The 26162-nt window shown below is 58.2% G+C and overlaps 1 protein-coding gene and 1 long non-coding RNA gene across 14 annotated transcripts in view; one reads left to right on the forward strand and one right to left on the reverse strand.

Moving 5' to 3' along the window:
- MBNL1 (muscleblind like splicing regulator 1) overlaps window positions 1–26162 on the reverse strand; it is a 71549-nt gene that overhangs the window by 10736 nt on the left and 34651 nt on the right. For 8 of the 13 annotated variants that reach the window (XM_035334211.1, XM_035334210.1, XM_035334207.1 and 5 more), the window contains exons 2-6: window positions 15500–15670; window positions 11225–11425; window positions 5400–5657; window positions 4469–4522; window positions 3333–3486 (exon numbers count right to left, since the gene is read on the reverse strand). In XM_035334211.1, the coding sequence (XP_035190102.1) occupies window positions 3333–3486; window positions 4469–4522; window positions 5400–5657; window positions 11225–11425; window positions 15500–15568 (736 nt within the window). In that variant the 5' untranslated portion in view covers window positions 15569–15670. The remainder of the gene's footprint in view (window positions 1–3332; window positions 3487–4468; window positions 4523–5399; window positions 5658–11224; window positions 11426–15499; window positions 15671–26162) is intronic. The other 5 variants (XM_035334209.1, XM_035334203.1, XM_035334206.1 and 2 more) reach the window with 2 other exon arrangements.
- Window positions 321–25450, forward strand: LOC118171255. The gene is made up of 3 exons (XR_004753122.1): window positions 321–523; window positions 8570–8575; window positions 25431–25450. It is a non-coding gene; the product is annotated as an uncharacterized LOC118171255 (long non-coding RNA).

A 26162-nucleotide genomic window follows, 5' to 3' on the forward strand; every position in this document is an offset into this window, starting at 1 on the left:
CAGAAATGAAGGGTGCGATAACTTGCAAATACGAAGACGTACTGCTGTATGACCCTCTTACCAGTAACAAGCTTTCTGCTATGACCTTAATATTCATCTTGACTTCAAAAGCTTTCACTGACTAATAGGAATGCATGAATAATAAATGCCCAGTTGCAAACGCTCCCTCGTTTTTCAGCACAGGGCAGAATTGTAATTTAAGGATGCGCTGAGTAACTCGTGATAGCCTCACAGATTATTTCAGCAGTGGAATAAAGCTGGTTTGATAAATATTCTAAGTTTACTGGTGTTTGAAGCAGTTTCTCCTCTTCTCCCTCTCATAGTGTTTCTTTCACTCTGTTCTGTCTACAAAACCCTAGTGAAAACTGCCCCAGCAGAGCACGAGCACTCCTGGCTGGGAGCATAATCGGAGGCAGTGCCCGGTCCTTCCCTCCCTGGCATTCTGAGGTCTCTGCTTCTGCCTCCCACCCAAAGCCCCAGGGAGGGCAGTGCCTGAACAGACATCTCTTTGGGGAAGCATCTGGTGCACTTGGAGCCCAGGGCTCCTGGGAGCATCCTGTAAAGCAGACACCTCTCTGGGGGAGGGTTGCTCTTCTCCACGGCCCTTCAGGCTCCCGGTGGCTCGCCCAAGCCAGGACCGGCTGTATCAGCACGCCGAGGAGGCAGCCGCCTGCCGCACGGGATGGGAACGAGCACCGGGGCAGGATTTCATCCAGCCGCACATACGAGGTCTATGCCTCGTCCAGCTCACCGTGACCATGGAACAGAGCACACAGAGAAGCAGTGAACACAACACGACCGGAGCTCTGCGAGCTCACGGCCGCAGGGCCAAACATCCACCTGTGTGCTGCTGGGCACCAGGAGTCGGCAGCCAGGAGCAAAGTACGGAGCTGAGGACAGCTGTTAAGCTGTGCGGGGCCTGCTCTTCCAGCAGGCTAACTCGGCTTGCTTGCAATAGCCAGCGCTCACGGCACTCCCAGGGCTTTCCCACAACGTCCCTCAGACATTGCGGGGCCTGGGGAAGCTTCCAGCAGCCAGGGCTCCTGGGGACCTCAGCGGGACGAAGAGGGAGCATGCTCTGCGAGCAGCGGGATGAGCGTCTGAGCGCATTTCACCACCAGTTTGTAGCACTAGGGGGATGTTGGGCAGGTTAATTCCGAGTTTCAGATGCTCTTAGTAAATACAGCCTAAACACTACTTGGTTTAGCACTCTGGCGTACATGCAGTTTCTTGGAGCATTTGAAAGCGTAATGCAGTATATTCTAAAAGTGCCCCAGTAGCAGAGCACACAGAACCATTTATTACTGTTTTTTATTTACTGGTAGTTCCAGAAAAAAAAAAAAAAAAAGGGCAAATGATTTTTAGGCAAAATCTTCAGAATTACTTAGGGCAAAATTCTGTCATGTTTGGTGGGTCAACAGGCCAAAAAAAGTGTTTATTCAATTCTGTTTTTAATGAACAATATTGGATTCTCATCTTCATCTGCATCAACATAAAACTTTCTGTTATTTGTTTTAGCTACTTAAGACTAATGTAAATTGACCATGTTTTGGTCAACCTGAAACTACTTTTTTCATCAAAGCATTCAAATTAAACCTTCCTCAAGAGCCCTGCTGGGTTCAGAGATGGGAATAGAATCTCAGCTCCATTTCTCCAATTTCTCCTAGCTAAGAATGTGAGCGAAGCAGCACCCCGTAGCATCGTTTCCTACACAGCTGCAGCTAGTCTCTCCCACACACGTCCACGTGCCCCAAGGAGGAAACCTCCTGGCACCTAGAGAACTGGTCCCCTCAAGGGATGCCATGACAATTCCTTACTGCTCCTTACCCTGCTTCTTGTACATAGACTAAACTTCAGTGGTCAAGAAAGTTCAAGTCAGGCATCAAGAACTACGAAGCAAGCTCCTGTAGTCAGAATAGATTTGCTAGAGTCAGAACTGAGGCAGGTTGTACAGGTGAGCTCTGATGTACTCGAGCTATAACCGAGCTCCTAAGGTTGAAGGACATGATTCAAAGCAGTTCGATTACTTCCAGAAATGATCCAACCCTCACTGATGTAAGGGAAGCTGGAAAACTCTGTCGTTTACTAACTACGTCAGTTAAGCATTGCCAACAAATCCGTGGAGCTGTGCAATACCAGCAGAACCTACCTCGATCCCACATGCATTTCAGCGTGTATTCTGATACACGGGCTGGTGTGCGGACCTGACCTGAAGCCACTTAACTTCTTCTATGCTGGACTGTACCGTTTAGAAAGAATCACAGACTCACCGAATGGTTTGGGTTGGAAGGGGCCTTAAAGCCCCTCTAATTCCACCCCCCTGCCATGGGCAGGCACACCTTCCACTAGACCAGCTTGCTAAAAAGCATTACACGAATTTCCTGCGAATGCACGTGCTAAAAATGTTTAGGACAAAATCTTTAAATTGTATGGGTGAAGTTTTCTATCCTGCCCTCAGCTACCTGCATTACAAAGGGTGTCCTCACAGATTCCTCCAAATTCTTTGAGTACGGCTCTGCGTACGTCCTCTGCTTCTCAGCGTTTACCTCCTAGAATGATAGCGCTGTTTTAACGTGGGGTTCGGATGTAAGAAACTAACTCACCTGCGTTAATACAGGCATAAATTCATCGAACGTATTTAAACTATGCTTCCGCGTGAAGTGTTCTCTGCAGAACCAAAGCACACATTTAAACTTTAAGTCCCACTTGCTTCAAAGGGAATTCTGCTTATGTGCGTAGCGCAGGCATCAATTCTTCAGCAACTACAAGCGTAAATCTGGTCATTCTGGAACAAAACTAAGCACACCTCAGTTCCTCCTAGTCTGAAATCAGCTCGGGGGCTTTAGTGGTAGAAGCCCAAATCTTGATTTCTCGTGTAGGTTCATGGTTAGTTACCTGTGAGACTGCCCTCTGTGCCTTTTCTGATCGCTGCACCATGACTGAAATCAGAGCCTTCAAGCCCCTGGCTCACAACCGCCTCCAAGCACACCAAGGCAGAGGGGTCTTACAGCAGACAGAAACAGATCCGAGAGCTTAAGAGGTGTGTAACGGAGAAAAGTTAATTGAGGGAAAGAGGGAGGAGAGCAGAGATTTCCAGTTCTGATTTGGGATGACAGAGCACGATGCTGATTTTTATGTTAGAGTGGAAAACACCCGCCCAGCCTCCGAGACAAGCGCAGAGAAGCCAGCCTCCCTGCACCAGCGCCTCCTCCGCCCGGCACCGCCTGCCTCCGCCTGGAGCTGTGGCCGGGGCGGATGCGCGGCGGCTGACCTGCGTGCTGCTTCCAGGACACCCCTCCTCCCGCCCCGAGAGGCGAACGAGCAGCACTTACCTGGTGGGAGAAAGGCCGTATGCTGCTGCAGCTGCATGTTGGCAAGAGCTTGCTGGTATTGGAAAATACCAGTATTAAACACTGCGGTGGCACCATTGGTTTTTTCAAGCGCAGGCCTCTTTGGTAATGGGGGAAGTACAGCTTGAGGAATTCCCTGAATGGTGGATGGGCATAAAAATAAAGTCCAGTAAAAAAAAAAAAAGGGGTGGGGGTGTGGGGTGTGGAGAAGGAGGGGAGGGAGACAAAAAGGAAAGAGAGAAAAGAGAAAAGAAAAATCAGTAGAAGGTAAAAAAACTTCAGGCAGCACCATGTTTAACCATGAGCAAGCAAGCAGCGTAGCAGACTTAACTACCAAATAAAAGGCGAGGTAAAAGCTTTACGAGGGAGCACTACTTTAGCCTACCATTACAGCGGTACAGGTAGACGTGCCGGAGCCGCACGGTATAGGAACTGGCGTCACTACTACGCTACGGTAAAGCTTCGGGGTTTGGGTAAGGAGCAAGCCTATCGGGGAGGGGAAGCAGCACTGCTAGCTCCATGAGGATCAACACGTAGAAGCGATGTTAATAGTCATCGTCCGGCGCGGGCGAGGCACCGCCGGCACCGACCCGCTCCCCCAGCCCCAGCGCCTGCCTGGCATGCAGAGCACGCCGCATGCCGGCTCCCCCGGCCGCCTCCGCGCCGCAGCGCCGCCAAGCCATGCCAACGCGCCCTGCGCCCGCCGTGCAACAGGGCCCTCGCGGCTCCCGGGATGGGACGGGATGGGAAGGGACAGGGGTGAGGGGAGGGGATGGAGGGGAGGGGAAAAGAGTGGACAGGATGGGACAGGACGGGGCGGGATGGGAGAGGAGTGGATGGGACAGGATGGGATGGGAAGGGGAAGGGATGGGACGGGAGAGGACTGGATGGGATGGGACGGGACAGGACGGGACGGGATGGGATGGGAGGGCAGGGCAAGGGGCGGCAGGGCCTGTGCCAGCCAGGGGCTGCTCTGTGGCCCGGCCCTGCGGCCCCTGCATCTGGCGGGCAGGGAGGGAGGGAGGGACACCGGGAGTGTTCCAGTTCTGCACATTAACCCCCAACTCGACTCTACGATACAGCTACATGCCAAGCTAAAAGGTGAAAGGTCATAGTACCAGGTCAAAGGTTGCCTCGAGGGGTCGCTTCAGTGATTTGACAGCCGACTGAGTCTTAATTAGCAGGCAGCGAGCACATGATGGCAATGGCCAGTGGGGTCAAGCGCATTAACATAAACAGCAAGCAGAGGTGCATCATGGGGGCAGCAGTGCATTTGGGTAGGTGAGAAAAAACAAATAAAAACAAATCACCGGATGCCGTGTACAACGGTAACAAGACTAGGCATGCACAGTACGGCCCGCGGCGCAGGGTCACGGCGGGACGCAGGCGGGACGGGGTGGCCCCCCCGGGCCAGCCTCCCCGCGCCTCCCCGGGGCCTCGGGGCGGCCCGCGCCCCCCGCGCCGCGCCCCAGCTCCCGGCCGCGCTCACCGCAGCCTCGCGGCCTCGCCGCACGCGGGACGGAGCGCGGCCGGCACCTCCTCAACGGCTGGCCACAGCCGGCCCCGCGGCGCCGCGGGTGTGCGGGCGCTGGGCCCAGCACCGCCAGCGCTGCAGGCGGCGGGCACCTGGAAGGCGGGCGGCCGTCGGCTGCGGCTGCCGCGCACGCACCGAGGTCGGTCTCAAACCACGGCTCTACGCACACGGGCTCGCGGTGGCTCGTAAGCACGGGCTCATCTATCTGTGCGCCTAGATAGCCCCGCGTCTACCCACACACAAACACGATAGATCTACATACGTGCACGCACACACACACACGTATGCACACATGTATGTACATAGAGGTACCCCGTACACCAACAGGCAAAATCAGAGGAACACCGCCACGGCCTGAAACTACTTCAGAGCGGGCCTGGCACCGCATGCTGGGGCAGCTCGCTGGCCATGTACCGAGTGGGGCCCCGCACACACGCTGTCAGCAACACCAGCTAACGCTTGGCTTACTCCCTCGTCAACGTACTCGTACCCTCGGATGCGTTTCCCAAACTCACCATGGCAGCTGCCGTCGCTGCTGCCTGGGCAGCCGCAGCCTGGTTAACCTGGTACTGGGCAGCCTTGATCTTGGCTTGCAGATGTGCCGGAGGGTGGAAATATTTGCACTTTTCCCGTGAGCATCTCCCTTTGATGTAATCCATGCAGACCGTAACGGTGTTATCGTTGGTATCGATCATGGCGCTGTCGGCGGGGTGGGCGAACCGGCAGTCGTTCTCCCCCCGGTTGCAGTTCCCACGCTGGTACTCCCGACACACCTGCAACACCGGGAGAAGACAGCCGCTCAGTGCGGGCCCTGCGCCGTGGGGCCTCCTCACGGCACGGCCGGGGGGCAGCGGGCTCGCTGCCTGCCTGCGACAGCGCTTTGGTGCCGCGGGATGCTCTGGCACAAAGAACCACGCGTGCAGGAGGCTTTCTCGTGGCCGCAGCTCGGCCACCCCAGGGCTGCTGTCTGCCTTCTGAAGAAACGTGCTCGTGACCGATTGCCAGCGACCACCCGAGGCAGGCGGTGTCAGCAGCACCCGCCCGCCGCCGTGGCCCGGCCGTCCCCGCGCCCTGCAGCCGGAGGTTAACCGGCGCTGCCCAGCCGCGCGGTGCCCTGAGGCCCGCCTGGCTGCCACGAGAGGACAACCCGAAACGCCGCGGGAGAAGGGCGCAGGGCGCAGGCGGGGGCTGCCCACCCCTGGCACAGCCACGCCGCACAGGAGGAACCTGCGAGGCCTCGGGCGCTGCCTGCAGCATCGCCGCCACCACCGTGCGGGCTCCAGCCCGGCAGCACGGGCACCGCACGCGGTGCCACCCCAGGTCCTCTGCACGCCCCGAAAAAGCTCCGCTTGAGAAAATGACGCCTGTTCTTTTCATGGGCACAGACCAGGAACAAAACATGTTTGTCACCTTAGTTTTCAAAGGGCTATAGGAAACAGAAAGGGCCAAAACCAAGCAAGCCTGTACCAAAATAAAGCCGCTACAGCGGATGGAATTTCCTTTTAAAGGTGGGTGCCTGTGAGCCTGGATCATCAGCGCTTCCTCAAGAACCTTGGCTCTGATCCCCACACCAAACCAAACTCGGCTGTTACTTGGTCTCCATTTGTGCTCACACTTTAGCTGCTTTTAACCCCCGTGCCCCTCGAAGTGCCAGCTGCCCATTGTGCACGGCTCGTCCCTGCAGGATGAGCGCAATGCCACTGTGAACCTGCCCGCAGGGAGCACCCCTTTCCTCACGGCCTTTCCAGCACGGCCCTATTTATAGCCTTTTTCCATGCGGTGACAAAGACTGGATGTATATTTGGCAGCAAACACCAGCCCAAGACGCCAGTTGAGGCACCTCCCTTCCTCTTTTTATCGCCGCGGCCCTGCTGCTCACGGCCTGCAGCTTGCGGCGCCGTTCTCATGGCACACGTGAAGCAGACTGGCCAAATAACCATTTTCTTCGGGAACTTTTCAGGAGGACCAGTTCCTGGCCCAGTCGCTGCGCAGTGACACACCGCAGCGAGGGGCTGGGCCAGGAGCTGGCATCTCCTGAAGCCAGCACAAAACACAAGTCCGCTCCTTGTGCCGCCCGGTGCCAGCACCAGCCCTGCTCGCTCCTGGCCGCGAGCCTGCCTGCCCCGTTACTCCCAGGCAGACGCCAAAGGGAGCTGCCGTGTCGCTGCTTCTCCAAACGGGACTGGGGCTGGCTTGGTCAGCCCCGCACTACAACTTGTTCTCTTTTATTGCCACAAACACTCTCTGGGCAATAAATCGTTGTCTTCTACCCAAGCACAGACCTCCTGAATAGCTAAGAATGGATCGTTTCATTTGATTGCTTTCAGCAGACCGAAGCCTTTTGCTCTGAAGACAGAGGACACAGCTAACACGAGCTGACTGTCTTTGCTCGTTACCTCTCACTGGTGATCCGCTAAACGGAGGCCTCAAAACAACTCCACACGTAAGCAAAAACTCCTCAATTAATAAAGCAAAGATGATATAAATAAATTAGCATGTATAGATATACAGAGAGAGAGAGAAAACGCATGCGGAGGTAAGGTAATTTTATCCCCGTTAAAAGGCAAGGAAAGTGACCAGAGAACTGACGGGGTTCGGCAGACAAGCTCTGGCACACACAGAGCCCATTTTCACAGGGCTGCCACGCGGCGCTGAGATAAGGCAACGAGTGGCTCTCGTGGAGGTCTTGAGCAGATCTCTGAGTGCTGGCTCACGGCAGTCAGACACAAACCATGAAACCACTAGTGCTTTTAATCAGCATGGCCTGCGATGGCTTTGGAAGCACTGCGATGCTAGCCAAGAGTGCTTCCAGTTCTTGTTTACTTACAAAATGGTGTTATTCTTGCCACAGGCACGCAGCAATTTATCATTCATCTGCTTGAGCAGAGAGAGGCACGGAAGCATGATATGTGGTCTAGCCTTTCGGATCGGGGGAGTGTTGGTTTGTTTGTTTATTAGTAGCCCTGTAATTAGTATCACAATTTTCCACTTGGTAAGTGAAGAAGCATAACGGCAGCTAAGAAGCAAAAGCTGAACTCAAGGAGCTGGAATGACCCGCATGATCCCAGGCTGTCGGCAGAACTGCTGAGTTAGGGAATGGAACCAGGGCTGCAGTATCAGCCAGTCATCACCGTGAACTTCACTTGTTCTAATTTGGGGCCGAGTTTATTTTGATTGCCCTGCTGGGATTCCAGCTGCTCACCCTGGCAGAGAGACAACTGCCCCAAAACCTCGGCCGTGGCGGAGCTGCTCGCCCAGAGCTGGACGAGGCTTGGCCACGGGCACATGAACACACAGCAACATCCGTGGCCTTTCCTGAGCAATTACACCTCTGCCTCCTTTGCACTGAATTTATCAAAACGAGTGTGTTGTCATCCAGTGCATTTTGCCTTCTGGCAAAAACACGGCACAAAGCACGCAGGAATCAGTGGCTTGATTGCAGTCGTCTTGATTCTCGAATACTTCTAACAGAAACTGACGGCATTCAAAGGGAAACACGTGCTTCAAAAAAAACTAACCAGGCAACTCCCTTCTCGCACTTCCTTGTCCTTTGCGGCTTCTCCTCTAGTTCACTGGAAGAGCCGTATTTTTGTTCACGGAATTTCTGGCAGGAGAGGAACGTGAAGAAAGCTGCAGGAAAAGTCTGAACCCTCAACACTCCCACCCTGCGACCCAGATGCTGCAGGGGGGTGTCTGAGCAGCGGCGCGCTATCTGCGCGGTCCGAGAACCTGAGAAATCCATCCTGCTGCCGGAGCAGCGACCAGCCGTCCTGCGGACATTCAGTTCTTCAGGAGACCAGGCTCAGCGCCTGGCAGAGCTGTGCTGCCTGCCTTAAAGCCCTGCTACATGTATGGCGGGACGCTAGCTGTGTGTCGGCCTGCTGCAGTAGCCCAGAACACGCGTGCTAATTTAATTAAGGACCGGGTACATTATTCTTGAAAATAAGCATTTAAAATTCTACACGGAACAGATCATATTCCAAGATTAGATACTAGCATCACAGCAGCTATTTTTTTCAGGGGACAGTTCATTCCACGGGAGGGAGAGCTAAGCCATATAAAGCTCTGCGATCGGGGATAACAGACAGCTACACCAAGAGCAGCGAGCTCCCCTACGGAGCAGGGAGATATGTGCCACCTTCTCTGAGAGGCAAGGAATGGTCCACGCAAAATCCTTCAGATCAGTTTTGCACTTCTGTGATCAAAAAAACAAATGATTTGTTGTTCCTAAGAACTGTGTCCTTATTAGGCGTTTGTATGCTACGTCTAGATACCTCTCATTAAGTGACCGTACACTGGAGAGCACCGATTACCTCCTCACCTCCGTACGGAACTGTTTAATGCTGAGGGGAAAACAGGAGGAGGAGACACCCCCTGCCCGCAGCTGGCTCCATTTCTGTACGAGTGGTTCCGTGTGGAATCGCAGAGCTGGTGGCTGACCTGAAATCTGCTCTCCATCCCGGCCAAAAGAAACAGCACAGCTGAACAGCCCGGGCAGGGGAAGAAGCCGGATTTTTTAGAGTGAGCTGCGCAGCCCGGGCAGAGCCGCGGGAAGGCCCCGTCAGAAAGGCAGGGCTGAGAGCAGAGCGGGCAGGGACGGCCCTGCTCCGGGGACACGGCCGAAGAGCAGGGCCCACGGAGACAAGCGCGAGGGCAGCAGGGAAGGCCGCATGGGGGGGCCTCCCTCCAGGCCTCGGAGCTCGTTGGCGGGGTTGCGCCTCGGCCACCATCCTTCCTCCTATTCGAGTTCAAAGGAAAAGCACGTGGCCTTCCTTGGTAATTATACTGATTTCAGATGGTTTTGCGGGCTTTTTCCGATTGTTAAAAGGCTTCATACTGCAGAGCGTGCCTCTGGCTGCTCTGTAACACTCACTGCTCCCGTGCGGAGGAGCCTGGCTCGGCAGCTGAGCGCTTCTCCAAGCAGCTCCACGGGGACAGCACGCGGCCTCCCGAGGACCAAATCCTGCGCATGAAGGTTCCCCTGCTGCAGTCCCACCTTTCCTTAGCTCCCTGCGCATCTTGGTCACAGCCTGCCAGCCAGCACAGCCTCAGCCCTGTTTCTGAACACAGCATGATTTATTTAAGCATTTATCTAACTGTATCTTGGTTTTAATCGCTCTCTGCCAAGTCCCCACTGCGAAATAAAAAGCCACGGGAGGTAAAGCTCCCCTTGGTGAGCCCAGCGAGGCTGCCTGCTGGGGGAGGCTGTGCCTCCTGTAACCTGAACATGCTTCGGGGAACTCTTTCCTCGGCGAAAACAACTCTAAAAGGGGAAGTGATGTGATCCCGTGGAAGGGGAACCTGTGCTGATGTAAGCTCTGAGAATAGCGGCAGCGGTGCTGGGAGGGCTCGTGGCCCAGCCCTGCCCCATGCTCCTCCTTGCCTGCAGCCTGCCGCCGCAGCTTGTCAGCCAGGGATGAAACCACTGAGAAAAAGAAATTTATCTTCCTTGTAAGCAGACACGTACCCTATTCCTGCAGATGCCTAGGCACGAAGAAAAGCCCCACAATTATGACTGGCTGCATTTTAAAACAGATCCCTGCTGCTCCTCCCACCGCGCTCCCTGCATTCTCGGGCACCATCTCCAAAAGCCCAACCTCACACCGCGCCCCCAGGCCCCGGTGCTGTCCCAGCACGGACGGGACCTCGCGGTGCTGAGGTGTGTGAGAGCAGCCGGGCCCCGATCCCGCACCAGGGCCGACGGCACAGAGCTGGCAGAGCAGGGACAGCTCGCGGCGCTCCCAGGCGCGTGGCACCGTGCTGGCCCCGAGCCCACGCTGCCGCAGCGCTGATACGGTGCCGAAAACACGGCCAGGCCTTCCAGATAAGAAAGATTGAGGGCAAGGAGAATAACAGCTAGCAAGGACTAGCATTTGTCAGGGCTGTAGCGAAGGATGATAAACAAGGCGCGGGAGGCCGCGGGGGGAGTGCCAGCAGCATGTGTCCAGAGCAAAAACAGGCCAGAGGCTGGAAGCGAGCTCCCCCCCGGGCGGCTGCAGCACGGCCCTTGCACCAGCTCCCGGCGCTCGTTACCCGCGCCCGCTCGCCCCGCTCGTTAGCAGCTGCTGGGCACACGTTAAGGCAGTCTCAGCGCCCTTGCTGCTACCATGGCCATCCGTCGGTACTGCCGCTTCCTTCTGCGGCACAGGGCCAGGAGCAGAGCTGCAAGCACGAGCTGTGATGGCACAGCCCCTCCTTGGCCTTAGCCATCACCAAGACGGGACGTTATCGGCCCCAGAGACACTCTCACTGTTTTCTTTCACAAGCAAAATATTGTCTGTCCAGGAGACACAATAACGGAGATAACTCGTGGGGGTAAATTGTGCCTGTCGGCTCCTACCTCCAGCCTGTCCGTCCTCATTAGCTTCTGGGCGGCAGCGGCAGCGGCGGCAGGAACCGGGACGCCGGGGTTGCCCGTCACCAGCATGGGGGCGGTGGGCAGGATCTCCGCTGGGACCAGCCCCGGGGACACGGGCCCCAGGTAGGGGTTAAAGGCGGCCGAGGCATTGGTGGCTAAGCTGGGCGCGACTGAGAACATCGGCTGCAATCAGAGAAAAGGAGAAAGACACTTAAACGTCGGTACCCGCCGTGCCCGCAGCATCACGGCCTGCTGGCCATCAGCCTAAGCACAACGGCAGTTACGTCTGTGGGTACAGGAAAAGCACCGGTGGTGCCTGTGGGCCCTGAGGAGCCCCCATGGAACCCCCCAGCCGAGCCAGCCCCCGAGGACAGACCACCACCAGGCGCTGCTACGCCTTGTCCCGCACAGCTACCAGCGTGGCGGCTCTCTGAGCACACTCCCCCGGCCCGCGCCCTAGCACTGCTGCGCGGGGAGAGCCTGAGGGCTCGGAGGAGTGCATCGGAAACACGCGCAGGAACCACTCAGTGCAAAAGCAACCTGCGCGAGGGCTCTGCTGCACGCCACCATGCCACACTCGCCTCCACGGACACAGGGAAGGGCACTGCCCCCAGCCCCAGCCTGCCCTGGTCCACGGCCCACAGAGGTTGCGTACAGGAACAGGAGCAGGATGTAAGCGCTTACTTTATGGAATCAGGCAGGCTGCCCCCGCAGACACGCAGAAAGCAACAGCGGGGTATGCTTTATTTAGACTAAATCACTGAGCCGGAGAGGCCGCGCAAATACTGCGGGGTTTTTGTTTGTTTGTTTGTTTTAAAAAAAGCAGCAGTCAGATGCCCTTGCAGGCTGTCACAGGGTGTGAAGATAATTAGATGGAGAAGACCAAATAATGCCGTGAGACCCAGCGCGGTGCTGGTTCCCTGCAGTAAAGGTTAAATAACGCTTCTGCCCCACGGAATCCGGGGGCACTGTGCTAGCAGTGTAGCGGCCAACTAAAACTTGGTCTGGATGTTTATCGTTAGTATCTAAACAAAGTAGTTACTCAAGGCATTTGGATTTTTCTTCCAAAGTAATTTGTAGAGTGAAAAACAACAGCGCAGTTAACGCAGATCTCTTGCTCTGCCTCCTCCCTGTCCCAGCCAGACAGCGCACAGCACCGCGCCGCGTGCTGCGGAGGAAACGACTGAACTGGCTGGAAGCAGGGAGCGCGCCCATTTGGAACACTGGACACACACACATGCAAAGGCTACTGGAGAAAAAAAAGCCTGAGATTTGTGTAAATGGAAGGAGTTTCTTTAACGTGTCTGCCTTTTCATCCCTGTGAACAACAAAAAAAGGCAATTTTGGGGTTTCCAAGAAAGAAAATAGAATAGTAATATCAACCTCAGGATCAACTAACCGTACTTTTCATTGTTGTGTTGTCATCTGTGCACTAATGAACATTCAAAACAAAGCTATGAAGCTGTTAGCGGGTAACCTGAGATGGGATTTCCATGTGACTTCAGCCCGATGAGCTCAGTAAGCACAGCACCTAAAAGACCACCCCGGTCATTTGCTACCAAGGTGACATTTGTATAAATACCACTACAAAGTAACGCTGCTCTTATCACAGCGATTCGTATTGCGCCGGAGCTCACAGGTATCTTGCAGGCAGCTGCACACACGTAAGGAGGTGAGCAGGGGCCACACGCCCCGCCTTTGAGCCTGGCTGCTGGCAGGACCGGGGCATGAGGACACCACCCTCGGGCAGCGCAGACGGCTTCGAGCAGTGCAGCACCCTCCGAGGCACAGGGCCACGCGGGCACCGCTGCCCCAGGAACGTCTCTGGAGAGCCGGGGGCAGCCTGTCATTACGGCAGGTCGCTTCACAGCCACAGGGGCACCAATGGCTTCGGGTCTTATAACACAAAGTGGCTGAAGCGGCATTAGATGGGATGGCGTAACCACCTCCTGTTACACCCCGACACCACATCCACTCCAACGATGCTCACAAAGGAAGCTAAGTCATCAGGATGGCATCCACCTGGAAGGAAGCTTGTGGGGACAGCCAAAGGGCCTTGCCGTCAGTCCTCGTGCTGAAGGAGGCTGAACTCGGAACACGCGAGGTCTGCAGCGCCCCAGCCCAGGCGCCTGTTGGGGATTGGTGCTGCGCCTCCAGCTGCGCTGACCCAAACTGCCCCTCGTGCCGTCAGGGTGAGCGCAACAAGAAGCAGAACTTCGGTGTGACCGCTCTCCTCATGCTACCTCTCCTTGTAGTACAACGCGATGCTGCTCAGCGGCGCTGCACTGGGTTTACCTCGTGTTTACCTCAGTGTTGTTGTCTGTCTTCACGCTGCTTTGTGGAAAACCAAGGGAGATGCATCGGGTTACAATGAATGCTACAAGCAGGCCAAAAAGTTGGCAGAGCACCGTCGGCTGATGGGGAAGAATACTTGAGGCAGTGGCTTCCACTGCCTGCAGCGTTTTGACTGCTAAGCTGTTTCATGGCCCAGCTATGAGTTTGCTGGCACCAAAGCTGTACCACTGTGCTCAGATCAGGAAATAAAATAAAACTGCGGCGCGTGTACACATCTGTTCAGAAATTGAAAAATCACTCTGAGGTTGCTCTGAAGTTAAGGCACGTAAAGCATAGCCTGCGCCTGAGCTGCCTGGCTGCACACACACTCCATCTGGATGCTGAGCAGCAGCCCTGGCAGCCGCAGCCCTCCGGCGACGGGAGGACGGGCGAGGCTGCGCCCCGGCGTTTCGGCAGCAGCGCGGTGCCTCCGCACTCGGTGCTCACGTGCCGCCGCCGCCTTAGCTCACTTCCTTCCTTCGGTGCTGCACGCCATTTTATTTAACAAAAAGATGGCCAAAATGAGAAAATAACCCGCCCTGTCTTCTCACGCTGGTAGCTGATGCCAACAGTTCACTGTGAAGATCCCTCCAAAACATTTCTGCTTTTCTCCCCCACACGCACTTTTTCTTGAACCAGCCGAGGCACAAAGCGCTATGGAAGGGCAACAGTTTGCGTTAGCTACATCAGGTAGGCTACAGGATATTTCCTGGAGTTGTGTAGGCCCCCAGTCACTAGTTAGCACAAGTACGAGAGCCCTTTCTGCTCTGCCAACTTCTCCTAAGCGTTTATTCTGAGGAGTGCAGCCTGTCACAATTAGAGCAGTGCTGATGCCCCCACCTAACAGAGCGTGTTTCCTCCTGAAGGTATCTGCAGGTAGATGCAGCTCCCTAGGCCCTACTTCTCCAGTAAGAAAGGAACCAAAGAACTGTCAGGGAAGCGCCAGTGCAGGTATGTGTGGATATATACACAATACATTTCCCAACTCATTTTCCCCGTGCTGCCACGTTACCCATCAGAAGGCAGAGCTTCCCCGGGGGAGCCCCTTTGTTTGCCCCTTTACCAGAAGACGCCAGCCTCCCTCGTGCGTTATTTGGTGCCCCAGCATGTCTGAGCGACAGGTTTGTATCCAAAGCTTCCTGGGCCACCTTTCAACATGGGTCAGCTCCGTCGACCTCTCTGGACTGCACTAGGGAGACCTGGCACAGGGCGTCCCCCTCCGCAGCCCGGCGGGCGCCCCCCACATCCCTGCGTGCTGACACCACGGCTCACGCAGGGCGAACCCACCCCCGGGCTGCTGTGAGTCCCCGCACTGCGCACATGGACTGAAGGCACACGTGTCGTGCAGCGAGATCACGTTTCGCCGTGGCCAGATGAGAGATTTCTGAGAGTCCCCTTCTCCCCCCTCCGTCTCTTTGGGCGGTGGCTGTGGGCACGCACTGCTCCTCCTGCCCTGCCCCACCTGTGGCACACAGCAGCCCGGCACACGCCGCACCGTGCTCGGGGCACGCTTTGCACTCTGCTTACAACGGGCTGTAAAAACCCAAGCCCAGTCCAGCAAGTAACTGAGAAGGTTCCCCTGAGCGAACCGAAAACACCCAGTGGGAATCTTCTCAAACCCAGGGATTTCCTCGAGCACACGAAGTTGCAAAGGAAACGTCTGTTCACTAAAAGCCCAACAGATCGCTCACTTTCCCAAAATTAAGAAAGATTTTACAAAGATGAATTAATTCAACAAAACGTGAAGCAACATTGATTCAGGCAAGGCAGAACCAAGCAGCACCAAGACCGACTAGCCTTTTGCTGTTCCACTTCTCCACCCGTTACCAACCTCTGTGGGCTCTTACGGCCACCCACACCCGCTAACTTCCTGCGGCCCGCAGCAGATCGGAGGCACCGACCCAAGCCCAAAAGCGCACGTACCACAGGCTGCAAGGGGGCACCAGGCATCATGGCGTTGGCAAGCTGCATCTGCTGGGCCAGCATGGCCATGTTCTTCTGCTGAATCAGGTTATTGCGTCCATTTATCTCCAGCTGCGTTTTTAAGTGTGGCGGTGGGTGCAGGTATTTGCAGTTTTCCCTTGAACATCGGCCCTGAGGAAGAGAATGAACATAATTGGCTTAGGCAGTGAAAGATGAGTCTTTTTTGTTACGTCTCCGGCTCAGCCAAACCCAGCGAGCACCGCAGGGCCAGGAGAGGCTCCAGCTACCTCCTGAAATGATCGCGTACCGATGGGAGCAACCCCACCCCTCTGGTAGCAGCTCCTTGCTTTACGTTTCCAAAGCACACGTTTCTGCAACACAACCCTACAGTACAAGGGGGCCTCGGAGCCAGCAGTGCCCCCAGCAGGAGCACCGGCAGTTCCCCGGCCTGACTCAGAAATGCAATTGAACTCCGTTTGCTTATTCTAGCGGTGGGGTTTGGGCCTCCCCAGACTCAGCCTGGTGCCTGGCACCCTGTTCTGTTCACCACGACCTGCTCATGGATTTCCTGAGCTCCAGTGCTGCCGGGCCAGAAGGAGCCACCACCATGATCTAACGCGATGCCCGCTGGCTCCCGGCAGAGCAGGAGCCTCCCTCCGTCGTCTCCTGGCCGAACCCATCACTCTTTGCTCAGCAGCTGGGCTTAAGGAGGACGATTTATCTTAAGGCACAAGCTACGAGCACGCCACCGCCCGGGGTAAGCCGTGCTCGTGCCAAGCTATCATCAGCTGCTGCCCAAAAGCCCGCATCTTCTTTCCTGCTGCAGCTGCTTGCCCCCAACCATTCTGCACTTTCAGGTCCAAACAAACTTTCCAGAAGAAGTGCAGCCCTCTCTGTTTGGGAACAGGCTTTCTTTTCTTGTTTGCATTCCACGGACCTTCAGAAACGGTCCGCAGAGCGCCCAGAGTCAGGAACCGAGAGCCACCGTCAGAACTCCTGCCCCAGAACGAGGACGGCATGGATCTCTCTGTGCTGTGAGCAAGTCATTTCTTAATTACCTTCTCATTAGACCCAGATAACTTCAGACAACAAAGCTGAAGGCAGACTTTCACCCGCTCACCCCTCAAATCTTTTTTTGTGGACCTTTTCTGAACCCTTTTCTGTTTGTTCAAGCATAAAAGCATCACTACTGCAAGCAAAGGGATTCTGAGGAGCACCAGTAGGGCACAGCATCTGGAACCCCGTGCCAGCACCCTGCTAGCATTTTGACTGAGTGCTACTGGATTAAAACAGATCTTATTAAAAGTATGTCTGCTCCCGATCGTGCAACACTCTGTATCGGAGATCCCACCTGGAAAATCAGCAGCCACAGGAGACAAACGGGACCGTGCCCGCCTCCCTCGTAAGGAGAGGCAGTAGGAAAGCCCTGGGCACACAGCACGACGGCAAGGGTGGAGGGAACGCCAGAACCCGGTTTTGACACCCGGGGCAAAAATTTGCTGTTGTTATTTTGCTTTTATGCCTGCCCTGGGGCCGTCCTCAGAGGGTGCTCAGAGCTCCAGCGGCACGCCGGCAGCACCCCGGCAGGCCGTGGGCAGGCGGAGGTGTGCCCGGCAGGACGAGGCCGCTGCCGCCTGCTCCCGGCACGGTTTTTACTGGGCGAGCGCCAGAAGTAGTGCGTGCGGTACCGCGGCGAGGACGGCGGCGTCCCTCACGGCACCAACTCAGCAGCAGCCAGGGGCCAGCAGCGGGCGGCCGGGCTGCTCCCCACGCTGCTGCCCTCTGGCACCACGCTAAGGGCAGGGGGCTGCAGGGCAGGGGGCTGCAGGGCAGGGGCAGCCCGGGGGCTGCGGGAAGGCGAGCGTGGGGCGGGGAGCGCAGGCTGCCATCACATGCTGTTTGTCTCTGGCTATGGGATCAACAGCCCTCGGGCAGGAAGCCCAGGAGGAACGAAGCAGCAGCCGTCACCGTGTTAGGGCGCCGTGATGCCTGCGGTACTTCAAGCCGTCCAGCCTTGGCTGCGGTGGGGACAGCGAGGGGCGGTGGCAGGGGCCACAGGGGGGTCCCAGCACGACCTCCCGGGCCCCGACTCGCCCCCAAGCGTACGGGTCGGCCCGGCCCCTGCATGGCTCCCTGAACGATAGAGCCCAAGAGGTGCAAAGAGCAGAACGCCTCACAAAGAGCCTGCTGCCAATTGCAAGTTTTTGCTCTGAGTCGTGCTCCCAACACCGAAGTCTAGCGAGTTTCGTACAGATCTCTGCCTTTTCTTAAAAACCACTCGTCGAATTACTGTGCTGAGGAGTTTTCAGTGGGAAATAGGAATTAATAACATGTATTAATAAAAACGTTTCTACAGGAAAGTGTTTGCTTTGCTTAGCCATTGGTTGAAAGAAAACGCCCGTTCCCATGGAGTTCCCTCCTTCCCCGGGGCAGGACCCCAGCCCCAGCCGCATGGCACCCCGCGGGCAGCCGGGTCTGCGGGGGGCAGAGGAGCCTTTGTGCCCCCGCTGCTGCCGCCGGAGGGACAGCAGACGTCTTCCTCCCACAGCGCAGGGCAACAAGGATTTCAGCAGGCAGTGTGTGCTCTCGGCCCTGCACGAGAGCGGACCCTTTGGGCCACGGACCCTTTGGGCCGCGCCGAGCTCCGCGATGCCGCAGGCGTTTCCCTCTGTTCTGCCAGAACCGGGTAATGCCGGCAGCCCTCCACATTCCCGAGGTCCCTACATCTGCACGGACGAGCTCCCGAAATGCAGCTGCTCTGCGAAGGCCATGAAGCGACGCCGCGGCAGCCCGCTGGGTCTGTTTGGTTATGCTGTTTTTGTCAGGCCGCAGCAGCACAGCCCGGGTCGCAGAGCACCGGTTACACCGCTCTGCCGCTGTGTGTACAAGGACTACCGCTCAGAAGGCGCGCTGGAAGGCTGCTTGTTTGTCACAAGTCCGCTGGCACCGTCCCATGAACCCCCCTGCAGACGTGCAGGAGCGCGGCCCTGCAGCTGGAGCCTGCTCCTGCGCCCAGCCTGCCGCTGCCAGCGGCACTGACACCACGGCGGGGCTGCGGGCACGGGGACACCCGCACCAGGAGCTCCACGTGGCCTCCACGTGCTCTCGCCGTGGGCATTTGTACCACGCGCTGCTGCTCAACCAGGGCCCGGAGCCAAATTAGTTCTCCAATTAAGAACTGTCCCTTAGCAGCAGGGCCCCGAGGCAGCACCGCGCAGGGTGCCGCGATGGCCTGCAGGCAGTGCCGGCACCAGGAGCCCCCGTGCCCTGGGGGGGGCCCGGCCCCGCTCCCTCCCCCCGCCGAAGCAGCACCAGCAGCCCTGAGTCCTGCCGCAGCCACGGGGCCGGCCACCTCCCAGAACACTGCAAGGGCTCCCTGCGGCCCCCAGACCCCGCCGGGAGCGCTGCGCCGCTCAGCCGCACCACGCGAGTCCTTCCTGGCGCCGGGCAGTGGTGGGGGCTGCCACTGAACAGGTCACCGCGGCACACCAAGCCCCACACACACTGAACGGCAACAAACACGGGAGTTACACCGAGGTCTTCCTGGAATTTGGTGGTGACGACCCCTGAACTCCTCCTGCAGGACCACCGGGTGCAGCCAGCACCCGCGCTGCCCCCCGCGGCCCTGCACCGGAGCGCTCGGTGTCTGCGGGAGCAGCCTGGGGACATGCGTGAGGACACGACTCCGTGACACATGCCAGCACGGGCGAGCAAGGCCCATGCCATGCCGTAGCCCCTTCCCCACAGCAGCGGGTCCCCGTCCCCGTCCCCATGCTGGCAGTGCCCAGCTGAGCAGGGAGGGCTCCGCGCTGCCCCCGCACCCCACCAGCCCCCGCACGCGGGCAGGGCTGCAGCGCTGCTCCGGCTTTTAACGCCCAAGGCCCGCGAGCAGCAGCGATCCCGCTGCAGAGCTGCCGCAGGCTGTGGGGTTGTGACTCGAAACAAACACGTCTCTCTTCCAGGGAGCGTCGGTTCCTCCTGCCCGCAGAGCTCAGCCCACTAAAGCCCAAGCAGAAGGGCGGCCTTACGGCAAGCCCAGCCCCTGCCTGTAAGTGACGAAACCGCCTGTAGCGATGCACACGGGCCTTGCAGGGAACACTCAGGCAGAGGCGAGGGCTTGCTCTTTACAATACACTGCTCGTGTTTGCCCCGTGGCAGTAGCTGTGCCCCGGCCCACCGAGCACACGTTCAGAGACGTTTCTGAAATGTTCAACAGTTATGGGGAGGGTTTGACCGGCTGGACCCGACGGATACAAACTCCAGCCTGGGTGAGTCAGTGGCTGTGCTTACCCTGAACCAGGCAGCCACCCCCGACCGCACCTCTAGCCGAAGCCTTCCGAACCATTTACAGCCCCGCCCGGCGCAGCCTGCGCTCTCCGCACAGCGTCCCGTGCTGTGGCCAAACGCCGGGTCACTGCCCGAGCCACCAGCAACGCGCCGAGGGACCTCGGCCCTCGCAGGTTTGTCCCATCCCACACCGCAGCCGGCCCCGGGCTCGCAGCCTGACGAGGGGACAGCACGGACTGGGGTGTTCCCGCACAACCCTCGGGCACAACCAGGGCACGCCGGTGATGGACGCGTCTGATTTCACACGGCACACACCGTGCCGGGAGGGCAGCCCAGCCACCACCCGGGGGCCTCGACGCAAGCCGGCAGGCTCACCAGCAGCAAGGGGCCTGCGCTGCTCCGCCAGCCCGGGGGGGACAGGGGACGTGTGGGATCTGCAGCCCGAAGCCTGGCTCAGCACCTCCAGGCTGAGCATTGGTCTTACTGCCCTGAAACTCAGCAGCCTTAACAAGCCGAGGAGCGAGCTCGCCCCAGCCCCGGGACAGGGCCTGCAGTGTCCCCGTTCAGCCCCCCCAGGCGCCCGGCCCCGCTCAGCAAGCGCGTGAGGGCACGGGGGGCACCGAACGCTGCGGGGCAGGATCTCAGAAACCACTACCTCTAAACTCCTAAAGCCACCAAATCCTTTTACAGCAATCTCTGGTAATCCGCGTGATCCTTACTCAAGCGTGTAATAACCGATGCTTTAGGAGTAAAAGCAGGGACTTTATGCCAAGAGCAAGCGGGACAGCCAGGAGCTGTAAGCTCTTTATTGCCGCAGCTTCGCGCAGTGCCCAGCAGCCAGCGGCCGCGCACAGCAGGAGCCGCAGCCTGCCAGCTGCAGGCGTGCAGGGCTGCCTCCAACATCGCTGTTCACAGCTTCTCACTGCCCTGCCCAAAAAGCAGCCTCGCGGCCACCCAGCCTCTCCCCAGGACAGCCGGGCAGCTCCCAGGGAAGCGATGACAAGGCAGTAGGCTGCAGGCCTGGCACACTCCTCTGACACGGTTCCTGCCCTGACAGCTCCAGCGGGAAGGGCGCTGCTGCCCGCGCACCTCGTGTTCCCTCGGACTTGCGGGCAGATTCCGTATCAGAAAGCAACCATAGCTTTTATGGTAATAAATCAAAGCAATACATGCATGTGTAGGACTAACAAAAATCGATGCAACCGCTCCCATCTGTTTTTGCAGTACTCCGGTATTGTAAAAGGCTCCTCTGCCTGGTGACAGCCAGGAGCTGGCCGGACGGCGATCTGAACCGGATAATTAGCGGCCTCACCCCCGAGGAAACACGCAGGAGCACTCTCCATTACAGATGCTGTATTTACAGCGGAATTGCTGTTGTTTAAAAACAAAGCCTTGCTTTCATGATTTCAAGAGTGTGCAGAGGCAGCCAGAGGAGCCGGCGCGGAGGCAGCCTGCGCTGCTGCTCACGGTGCTCGCCCTCGGGGCCAAGCCGTGCCTCGTGACGCAGAGCGCTGCGCAGCGCGGGCCTGGAACACGCGTGGCAGCACGGAGCCCTGGCCGGTGCCAGTCCGGCTGCTCAGGGGCTCCTCGAGCCAAGCCGCTCACGTTACCCGCTCGCCCTCCTTGCAGCTCTGCCGAGGCTGCCAACAGGGTGCCGCTGCAGACCGCCAGGCTTCCTTCTGAACGGGAGCGACTCGATACCCCGCTCACAAGACACCCGCTGCAGAACCAAAACCACCCTTCCCAAATACCTAAAATATTTTGGGAACGCTTCACTTTACTTACGCAGGCAGTCAGTTTCCCCCTTGGGGCTCTGCATCCCATTCGCAGCACGTCGCTCCGGCAGCTCTCTGCCACGCGGTAGCTGCGCTCGCAGCTGTGCCGCCTGCGCTCCCACTTCTGCAAAGCGCCTGGCTTTTAATCATAGCAATTTGAAGGCGGCTCTGCGGATAATTCTGTGCAATTGTCCAAATCCTAACTTCCTGGCGCTGGAAAATGTCGAGAGCGGCCCCGTGCCGCAGCACGGCTTTGCCAGCCGGCCCCGGGAGCTGCGGTCTCCGAGCAAAGGCCGCGAGCCCTGGCGCCTGCCCGTGCCCTCAGCAACACCCGGTGCCACTGGGACGCTGGCGGGCCCGTGGGGCTCCCCCCCCCGTGGTACTGAGGCACCTGGGGGACCAGCACCCCCTCTCCTCCCACCTCCCCGTCTGAGCCGTCCCTGCTGCAACTCCGGTGCTCTGCTGCTGTTTGCAGCAGGGAGAAGTGAAAGGCAGCCGTTACCGGTCGGGATGCAAACACGTGAAGCAGCGGAAGAGTTACGTCCGTAAAAGCATTTTTCAACGGGCAAAATTAATGTGGGAAACTGAGCAGAAGCCGCTGAATGATCAGTACCAGAACAGTACCTGGAGCTGCCCTGCGTTACGCCTTGCCGCGACTGCTGAAATGGGTACCCATTTTTCAAGGCACAAGCCTGCAGAGCACTGTAGAGCTGAGAGACCGATTCACAAAGCAGAGGCGGACCCCACGAGCTGGAAGCAGGCTGTTACAACACCCAGATGCGACGCGGCGTGGAGCTGCGTTTGGGAAGGGACGCGTGAACGCGCTTGCCTGCGGAACAGGCAGGAAGATGCTGGAAGGGGAGCTGGAAGGAGCAGGCTCTCGTTTGGCCACCGCATGGCGCGGTGCAGGTCTGTGACGCACATCTGAGCACCAGAGAGAAGGGCTTTCCCTGCTCTCCCCCCCTGCAGGAATTCCCCTCAGCACTGTGCTGTGCGTGCCTGAGATCCGCCAGGGCTCGTCCCCTCCATCCCCGTGAGGCTCGTTCTGCATCTGCTCACCCTGGGAAAAGCGATCCCTGGGAACCCTGGCGCAGCGCTGCCGGTGCCACGCGCGGTGCATTAGGTTCTGCAGCGGCAGCGTTTCATCCCCCTGGAAGCGCTGGGCCCTGGTGGGGCCAGCCTGGTGCGCACAGGGGGCAGCCGGCAGCCCCCGAGCCCCCAGGCACGCTGCCGCCGGCTGCCGAGGCCGAAGGCTCGGTGAAACGAGGACGCAGACTGCAGCGCTCCGCTCTGCCCGGCGGGGAGGCAGCGGCAGAGCAGCCTGCCAGCGCCGTGCGGCATCCTCTGCCACGTCCGGGTAAGGTCACTGCTGCGTAACAAAACCAACGTCACGTCAACACGCCGGGCTCCCTGCTCAAGCTGCATGCCGAGGGCCCCTCGGGACCCCTGCAGGTCGGTACCGACAGCAGCTCCAATGTCGGTGCGGGGTGAGACCTGCAGCCATGCCCCCCCGTCACGCAGCGCTGGGAATCGCTGCTGGAAGCACGGCCTGAGGATGCCACCGCACCCACAGGGCTTCAGACGTGGTCTGCGGAACAATTACAAGACCCTCTCCTCTCTTGCCTTGCAGGTCGGGTATTTTAGGCCTTGCTCTCCCTTTCGTGGAGTTTTTCCTTTCTCTTACCAGCACAGTATCCAGACATTTTCAAATGACAGATCATTTTAAATACAAATGGAGTAAGTCTGTCAAGCAAGTAGTTTACTGATTGAAACATGATGAATTTGGATAGCCTGAAACCATTCCCAAGTTATATTCAAAATTACCTAACGCTGTCGGTGAGGGCAATAGCTGTCCATAGAGCATCTCATTAAACTAAAACTAAATGACAACTGCCAATTAAATACAGAAAATTACTAATTTCAAGCTATCAGTTAGCTTTGCAATTCTGCACAGGTGAGCCAAAACTTCCCGGGTCTGTGTTCTGGGCACCAAGTGCAGAGCCCAGTTACGGCTGTCCCCTGCGACCTGCCCCGTGCCCCGGCCGTGGGCGGTGGTGGTACTGCTGCGGTGCCACCCCACCCCTCCGTCCCCAGCACCACCTGTGTCGCGGCCCCACTCCTGCGCCTCTGGGCCTCCAGCTGCTGCTCCCAGCAACGTTTCTTTCAAGCAAGTTCAGGTGTAGGAGGTGCCTGGCCGGGTCCACGTCCGCATCGGCACCGGCCGCCCCGTGGCTGCGCGCCCCTGCTCCGAGCCGGCCAGGTTGGAGCTGGCAGCTGGACGTACCCGACCCGTGCCTCCTGAGCTCTCGCTGCATTTGGGCACAGGACCCGCTCTAACATCGCTTCCAGACAAGGGAGACACTGACCTTGGACCGACCAAAGGAGCACTGCGCAAGCCTAGCTCCCCTCTGTGGCTGCAACCAGCTCCTGGCCTGGGGCTCGGGAAGACGCGGGCCTTCAGAGCCTTGCGGGAGATACTCAACGCTTGGCAAGACTTATCTGCATCAGCCCTGCTGGACCCCCTCACTTGGACAGGATCCCACCGGCTCCAGGCTGGTTGCAGCTCATTTTGGCATCTGGCAGCTCCGCTGAAAATCTGTCTGATGTTCCAGTCAAATATTGAAAACTTGTACTCAGGATCTGAAGACCTCTCCCTCAAGCGGCCATTTCCACGGCTAAAAGGCAGACGAGGTCCCTGCTGGGAGGACCAACCGCAGTCCCTGTGCGCAGGAGATGAGCTGGCACGCAGCAGCAGAGCGGAGCTGAGGGGCACCTCACCGTGTTACAGCAGGGCTCTGGCTGCAGCACTGCGGTGCCGGCGCTGCGACCAGCCCTGCGGTGGCTCTCGCTGCACGGCAGCGCACCACGGCTCGCCCTAACCCTGCTCGCCGCGTCCTCGTCCCTCTGAGGCCACAGGCGGCTCCGTCACCACCTCCAGCACGGCCAGGACACGACCCGAATTTCTGAGGGCCTGGGATGCGCCTCACCACCGCAGCCCGTTTGGTGATGGCCGAGCTCCTTTGGCACCAGCACTTCTCGACATTATGAAATCCCTTGTTAGGAAAAAATGTGACTTCGCTAAATTCATGGCTGACGAAAAATGCAGAGCTACCAGATCTCCCCGAAGCCCTGCCCCGCTCGGGTCTTCCCAGGCAGCCACCAGCACGCTGCCTCGCCTCCGCCCGGGTCGATGCGGGGCGAAAAGACGGGTTTCTGGGAAGGGACACCACGTGAGACCTGCCGGGGCCTGAGCTACTCCTGTCAATACAAAAAGTATTTTGAGGGACGTAAAACGTCTCCCTGACCTCAAGGTCAGTCACTCAAATGTGAGCTGTTCTGGCAATCGATACCGAAGCCCAGGGAAATTATTGTAAATGCACCCACGGAGCCGAGCTTTGAGATGCTGCTTTCCACAGGCAGGCTCACCGCTGCGAGCCCTCGGACATGGCACCAACAGCAGCCTCGCGGCCCTTCCAGCCACCCGGCTGCTCGCTGCAGCGCCCCGGAGCTGCCCAGCGCCTGCGGCCCCTCGGCCCCGGCGCCACCGCGCCCCCACCTAACAGGGAACCAGAGCTCCGCCGGCCACCAGGAAGCACACACAAGAACGAGTTTTATGTAGAGCAGCAGTAAGAGCACTTCAGGAAAAAGCAAGGAAGGGCTGGCGGTGAGACTCACCTCTCACAGAAGCTGCTCGGATTAAAAATAAATGAAGTTACCACCCAGCACACCGTGAGGCAGGTCGTGTAAGGCAGCCTTCCGTCGCTCTTCACGGAACAGACAGGTAAATGCATCTGTGCAAGCCTCCCCACCTGCTGCAGCGCCGGAGGGCCACGAGCTCCAGTGCGGCCAGCAGCACGTACCTGGGGAAGGCACTCGGGGCCCACAGCAAACTGCGGCAACTGCACACCGCACACGGGCACCAGCGTCCGGCACCGTGCTGGCAGGGATAACGCACGCAGGGCCACGACCCTGCTGCACCACACCGGCCGGATCCCTCGCTCGCTCTCCTCGCTGGGCTACGGTGCATGAAAGGAAGGGAGGTGTTTGGACACCGGAGGGCTTGCTGGGAAAAAGAGATTACACGTGGAATTTGAACCGCAAGGGACATGCGTTAAGGTGGGAGACCTGGAGCCCAGCCCTATGAACGCGCCGGGAACGTGCCCGGAGCAAGAAGTGCCCTCGCGACAGGAACCAGGAGAGCGACCACGAACCAACAGCAAAGCTCTGGTCAAAACCAGCGGCACTACGGGAAGGGGAAAAGGAGTAAAAAAGGAAATAGAAACAGCTGATTCAGATAGGTAGGACAAGACAGCAAGGAGAAAAAGCACTGCAGGGAGCACACCATGAGGAACGCAGGTGAGAAGGAAAGGAGAGGGACAGAGGACTCATGAGGAAGAAACAAGGCTTTGAAGATGAAGGCGAGGACAGGAGGGCGCACGGGGCTCAGGCTCTGCCCCCACAGTGCCAAGGCCACCAACTCCGCTCCTGCAGCCCTCCACGTGGGCAGGAATCCAGACAGCAGCGGTGGCTAACAGGGATCACTGTGTGCCCTGCCACGGTCACAGCCACAGCCCCGCCGGACCCCCGGGGCCAGCCCCGTC

Source organism: Oxyura jamaicensis, chromosome 9 (genome assembly GCF_011077185.1).
Source record: "Oxyura jamaicensis isolate SHBP4307 breed ruddy duck chromosome 9, BPBGC_Ojam_1.0, whole genome shotgun sequence".
NCBI lineage: Eukaryota > Metazoa > Chordata > Aves > Anseriformes > Anatidae > Oxyura > Oxyura jamaicensis.